Consider the following 6,455-nt stretch of genomic DNA (forward strand, 5'->3'; position numbering starts at 1 on the left):
GATACCCGAGGCGTTGACATGTTCTCGTTTCTACCTTCCAGCTCACTAAAAGCCCGTGATGGACATCAACACGTCAAGTCACTCTCCTTTCTGCGAAGACAGTTCACGAAGCGTTTGATAATGAATAATAAAACTGTTAATGCCACTGAGCCTGTGTTCACTATCAACACATTTCAAAATCTGGCCTTGGTTAAATCAGTGACCGCCATCAGTGACAGCGCACGTTTGTCTGTACCCAAATGTAGTGATCCAATCTTACAGGCAAATAGGATAGTTTTTTTTAACTCTCTTATCTTTTATAGACCTTCTCCTGGTGTACTGTGGTCATAGAGATACAACGGATTCAAGACCTTTGACCCGAAAAATCTAAGTCAATCATTTGACTTAATTTGAAGAAATTCCCTCAGCATTCCTTTTATTTCAGTAAACCCAGTGCTGGCACTAGCCCATAAAAATAGATATGCTCAGTACTTGCGAGTAACTGTAATGCCTTTTTTTGGTAACACTTAAATAGTAGAGCTGAACTGAAGACTCTCAAAACTGGTTGTAAATGTTCCTTTCACTAATAGCTAATAACTTTGTAATGCTGTAATTTGTGAAGTTTTAAAAAGTGAAATAAACTCATTAGTGAGGACTGAATAAAAACAGCTTCTGACAGGTAACTGTCATTTTTGTCACTGTACAGGCTAAATATAATTATTTATTATCCACATTATGTCTGCTAGCAAAGACAGTGTCTTGCTCAAGGGGACTTTGGTTCCAAGGATTTGAGATGATGTAGTGATTTAAACCCATGGTCACTGTTCAGTATCAATAAAATTACAATTACATAGCTATTTACTTAGAACCACTGTGTTTATTATGCAAGATGGATATTAACAACAGTTTTCTGAGCTGCAAAAACACATTCTGTTTATGTTGCATTTCATTAGGATGAAGGCGGTATCCTCCAATAAGACATTTGCAAACAAAACGAATTTCAACCAAAATTAGTGTATTACATTAATAAACAAATTTTAAACCATAGAATGAAGAAGCTGACGCTATCGGATGTAACATTAAAAAAACCTTCAATGTTTTTCTTTAGCCTGATGCTGTGCTGTGGTTAAAGGACAGACTGAGTAATGGACTCGGCTTCTGAGGGTTTTTGTAAATACTTGTCATTAACTACTATTCATTTCCTCAGCTTCTCTTGTCCTCATGATTCCTGGCTTTACTCTTTACTTTACAATTCATATTAGAACGTGTGATTTGGGGTTAAAGCAGGACATGCTCAAGGCCCAAACTGTTTACTCTAGGGAAAATCATCTACAATACTACAGAGGTTTAAGATAATTGTGTGACTATCAGTCAATGTCAGTGTTCACAGAAACTCACAATGTGTATCTTTCTTCATCCGGGTTGTTTGGTTTCGATGACCTGCAGACACCTTGGCCTTGCCTGCGTTTTGAATTTTTGTGCTGTGTTCAGTGGCTGAAGTGGATTCATACCTTCCTGGTTAAAAAGGGCTGACTGAGGATTACTAATGTGTTGTGGGAGTAGATGACTGGTTTGGGTGAATGCTGCCGGAAAGATGTTCATAGGCCGGATGTTGGGATAAGGGATGTAGGGAGGCAAAAAAAACCCAGGTCTAACATGGGGGAAATTCGGGGGCGGGTTGGGGGGCAGAGATTGAAGTAGAGCTGGGTATGGCAGGTGTGAGTAGTTCACTGGAGAGTATGTCGGTATCGCAGGTGTAAGTGGTGATTGTAATAAACTGTATGTGGTGCTGGGAGAAAATGTTTGTAATGCAGCAGTGCTTTCCTGGGAGTTGGTTTCACATTGCTCACTGTCTTTTAAAGAACTACTGCTATCATTCTGGTCATATTCAACAGCTTGATGTACCTGAATTTGATGTACCTCTGTTACATCCCTCCGAGCACTGCCACTACACGAGTCTTTTTTTACGTAACTGTCCCGAGTCAGGGAGCTGAAATTAGATCTGTTTGATGATGATGATCTACTGCGATGTCTTTGAGAAAATGCTCGCCTTTTGTCCCTTTCTGTATAACCTCCATGATGGCGGCCCCTATCACTGTCCTTCTTTCCGTATAAACGCTCCTGGATTCGATGTGACATTTGACCCAATTCCTCTGATCCCAAATCCATGCCGATGGCCTGCAGAACATCTTGCATCTGCCTGTGCTTGTGCTCATCTTCAGGGGTCAGGATGGTGTTTCCCACCACTGAAGGAGACCTGGATCTACTGGTCAAACTGTAGTAGCTTTGTCCGGCATCTCTCCTGAGCAAGGATTTTTCATCAGGTGGAGAGTATCTCTTTGGGCTGAAGGACCTGTGATGAGGCTGTGGAGACGCCGGTCTCTGGGATCCTTCGCTCTCAGTCCAGCAGTGGTTATTTTGGTGGCTTCCTTGTTGCCTCCTAGCAGAATTGGGTGACCACTGACGTTCTTCAGTGTTGAAAGATACTGGAGAACGTTGTTCATCTTTGACTTCTGGAGGGGTCTGAGCCACAACTTTGTTGAGCATGGCAACGTTCACACCCTTGTTGAGCAAATCGAGGAAACGCTGGAAACCCTTAGTTGAATTCTGCTCAGGAACAGTAAGACCCTGGTTGGGGATGTCACTCTCGAAAGACTGAGGAGAAACACAAAGAAGAAACCATAGTTTATAGAGTTGATAACTGCAGACTGCAGACATTTCCCGCTGGCCAGATGGTCTTTTTGGCCTTGAACTGAGAACGATCAGCTTTAATGTTGCAAGCAGGAATGGGTTGACGGATCTTTAAATCCAGCTATGGTCAGAAGAAAAAAGGAAAGGTGGAGCAGGGAGGGAGAGAATTAGGAAGAGAAAAGCTCTTGCCATATGAGCGAAATTTTTTCCAGGAAGGTACAAGGTCAGTCAAGTGACACTCAAACTGTCCAGCAGTACAGGACCGCTGTCAAACCAGCCTCCACTTCAAAACACATGGTCTAACTAGTCTCAACTCATTTCATGGTGCGGATTGTAAAATATAGGCAACAAAATAACAGACATACAAACTACCTGTTTCCAAAGACTAATTTCCCTTCACAATGACAGTTTACCACCAAGAGGTCTGGTGCTTTGCGTGATAATGATTAAGGCTACTCTCTTAAGCCCCCCAGTTCAGCCAAGCACCTCTTATACATTAAATTGTTGTCAGTCTAAAATCTTGTAAAGAACCATGGCCATTTCTACACAAAGATCATCATGGTAGCAATCTTACTGGTTTTGTGCTTCTAAATGCTCTTCTGAGTTACAAAGTCCAGGGGCAAAGCAAAGCAGAGATAGTGGCTCACTGACTCCCACACGTAACTCTACACCTAAAGACCCGGAAACACCTCATTGATGCCATTGTTACTGTGGCAACAATGGCAGCTGAATAATCATCAATACTCATCGGAATATGCAATATGAATGCGTCCGAGCGGAGAATCTCCTGCTGCATTGTTCACGTGTGAAAGGAAAACTCTTGAGAAAGTCTGGACCCAATTCTGTTGACATTCTCTGGAGTCCATGTCTGAAATCGCCTCCAGAGAATCTAAGAGTTCATGGTTTTACAGGCAAATGCCAGAGTCGATGTGCTGTAAACAAAAACATGTAATGTCCGCAGTGGAATGCTAACATAAATTCACGCCTCTACATGCTGCACCCCCCTGACCTCCATAGATTTCAGCTGTAAATTCGGCTGAGATTTCAGCGATTTCAATGCGGTTGACCAAACAATCTTGTATGTGAAAGTTAAACTCCTGAACTCCTGAGAAAGTCTGCACAATTGGGTGCAGACATTTTCCAGAGCTCATGTCAGAAAACAGCTGAAGAAACATAGTTTCATAAGGGGATGCACAATTATAACCTGTGAAAAAACCCACCTGCCCACAAGGTTCGTTTAATGGAACCCCTTTTCTATTTTGACGATGATACTCATGTCCTTTGGAACGGCAGTCATTCTTCTCTCTAGGTTGGCCACAGGTCTGTTCAATGTAGAGGAGATTTTCATTAAAAAAAAAACAGCATAGATGTGAGATAACAGAGCACAAGGATTTTTAAAGACATATTGTGTCCTCATAATGCTAACACTCAGGCAGTTTCCATTGTGTCTTACCTTTGTAGAGCGCTCTTGTGATCCAGTCCGCTCTTGTGATCGAGTCCTCTCTTCTGAATGATCCCATCTCCCTTTGTGATGATCTTTGTCTTTGTAATATACAGACGATTTGTAATCATCGTGTTGTCTATAGGGATACTCCTCATGTCTGTGCCTGTGTCTGGAGTCCTGAGAGGGTTTCCTGTATTTGAGATCTTCATCCTGTGGAAGCGCACGTTCAAAATCCTTGGGTGCACGTTTATGTGAAAAACTGTCGGGTGACTGTCTGTGCTTTCTGTCATCTGGTTCACGCCTGTACCTGTAATCGTCTTCATGATCCTTTGCATACCTTCGCCTAGTCTTGTCAGCAGCACCCCAATCAGGTGAAGACATGCGTCCTCTCACTGGGCTCTTTCTGTTCCCGTCCCTGCTCACTGTGTCTTTACCGTACCACCTCTTAGGTGAGTCGCTGTACCCACTGGTATTGTTTGTCTTCTCGGCGCTGCTGTGTCCATCCCCCCCATGTTTCTGATAGGAATCCTTGTGAGGATCACGCCTATATTCCCATCTGTCATCATAGTCGTCCCGCTGCCTTGCACTTCTGTCCCCGTACGGCCGCCTGTTACTGTGCTCGGCCCTGTTTGAGTACATCATCTCACAGCGACTTCAGCAGCTGAATGAAAGTCAAAGACAGCAGCAAGAAAGAGAAGCACTTTTAAAATCATGAGATTTAAACACAAGTGGTACCACATGAACATGGATCGTATTATGTCCCGTCGATGTAAAGGACATCAGGGGCGCAGGCTGCACATCGCAGCCTTCAACCGATGACTAATAAAACCAATCAGCCGTAATTGTTTCATTACGATTCTAACGAAAACGTGAGTTATGGCACCACTCTACCTTGATCTAACTATTGGCGATATAAGGAGAACACAGCTTCTACTATTTGCAGGCAGCTACTTATCTAACATGTAGATAAGTAGCTAGCGAATTAGCTTTGGTGCGTATCATCGACAATTTTCTCAAGGTTATTTCCAGGTAATTGCGACACATTTGTGCAATGTTAACGTTTGTAAGCTGGTAAATGAGCTGCAGTGAAAGCTAAACTGCAGGGATGGTTGAACTAGCTAGTTAGCAATGGTCACGAAACCTTTTGGTGCACAACCAAATGGTTATATTACCTTCTCCTCCGGGCGACTCCACTTCCTTCAAGGGGAAACCAGGAGGAAATAGCAAAACTATGCTTGGCAACTTATAGAAGTCAAACCCAAACCAAACAGCTTGAAGTTAGCCCACATTTAAAGCCGAGGGCTCACTGGCAGGAAGATACATCACCACCATCACCAATGGGTTGTTTCACTGCTTCGCCAGCACTGCGCATCAGAAACGAGTTGTTTCATATACTGCCACCTCCTGGCTGGAGGCTGCAAGTTCACACCGGACGCGGAAGCGACGCCGAAGCGAGGCGTAAGCGCAGCGCCAATCCTCTGGCTCCCATCCACTCCCACGTTAAATCGTTGTGCTGAACACACCGGACGCTGAAGCGTAGCGTTGAGCCGCGGCTGCCTCGCACCGTGCAGCGATCGTTTCGGCGTCGAGTCTATTTTTTCCGCTGGACGCGAGCGTATCGCACCAGGAAACACACTGAAAAACGATTTTATACGATATTGACGACAAATATGCATCCCATACTTTGTTTTCACCCTCTGTTGTCCTGGAGTTTTAATTTGACCACTTTTACCGACCACATTATTAAATGTCCCCCTCTGCCCATCCACTACAGCCACACAAGCAGTGATACAGATAAAAAGAGAGAGGGGGGGGGGGGGCTACGTATTCTCCACATAGGCTTGAGTGGAGAATACGTAATTTACCCCCGAACACCGATTTTTTACGGAGCAAACAGCGAAGTTCTTCAACATGGATGACATTAAATTAATAATTGAAGTGGAGAAATGCAGTGAGTTGTATGATCCTCGGAACATGTTGTATAAAGACAAGACTAAAAAGGACACATGTTGGGACGCTGATGCAGTTAATTTTGGAGCAACAATTAAGTAGATGCTTGAAAAAAAATATGAAATGCCGTTTTTACTGCAGGCTGATAACAGCGGCGCTTCGGCGTCGCTTCCGCGCCCGGTGTGAACCCGGCGTAACGTTACAGAGTAAAAACATTTTATTTGTATATTGTTATATTATTGCTATATTGGTATGTATTGTTTACTAAGTCTTGCCAATAGATACAGTGTGGGTTTCTACACATATCAGCTATATAATAATAACGTATATTTCCTTTCCTCTAAATTAATATTATAGTAATGTAGTTATTCTTAAATATTTACTGATTTAG

At 43.2% G+C, this 6,455-nt stretch overlaps 1 protein-coding gene across 1 annotated transcript; it reads right to left on the reverse strand.

Annotated features, from left to right (window-relative positions):
* Positions 1-834: 834 nt before the first annotated feature.
* Positions 835-5,449, reverse strand: LOC133954430 (uncharacterized). Its single transcript, XM_062388859.1, has 4 exons — positions 5,287-5,449; positions 4,124-4,775; positions 3,891-3,992; positions 835-2,634 (listed from the first exon to the last, which is right to left on the reverse strand). Exons 2-4 carry the CDS (start codon positions 4,754-4,756, stop codon positions 1,393-1,395), a joined length of 1,977 nt encoding a protein of 658 aa, XP_062244843.1. The 5' UTR covers positions 4,757-4,775; positions 5,287-5,449; the 3' UTR covers positions 835-1,392.
* Between the last annotated feature and the right edge of the window lie 1,006 nt (positions 5,450-6,455).

Source organism: Platichthys flesus, chromosome 5 (genome assembly GCF_949316205.1).
Source record: "Platichthys flesus chromosome 5, fPlaFle2.1, whole genome shotgun sequence".
Classification (NCBI taxonomy): Eukaryota; Metazoa; Chordata; class Actinopteri; order Pleuronectiformes; family Pleuronectidae; genus Platichthys; species Platichthys flesus.

Excerpts from the sequence above, each read along its gene's own strand:
- LOC133954430 (XM_062388859.1), bottom strand. The coding sequence starts at position 4,756 with ATGATGTACTCAAACAGGGCCGAGCACAGTAACAGGCGGCCGTACGGG. Across the intron at positions 3,993-4,123 it reads CACAAGAGCGCTCTACAAAG|ACCTGTGGCCAACCTAGAGA; the intron begins GTAAGACACAAT and ends TACATTGAACAG. Across the intron at positions 2,635-3,890 it reads TAAACGAACCTTGTGGGCAG|TCTTTCGAGAGTGACATCCC; the intron begins GTGGGTTTTTTC and ends GTTTCTCCTCAG.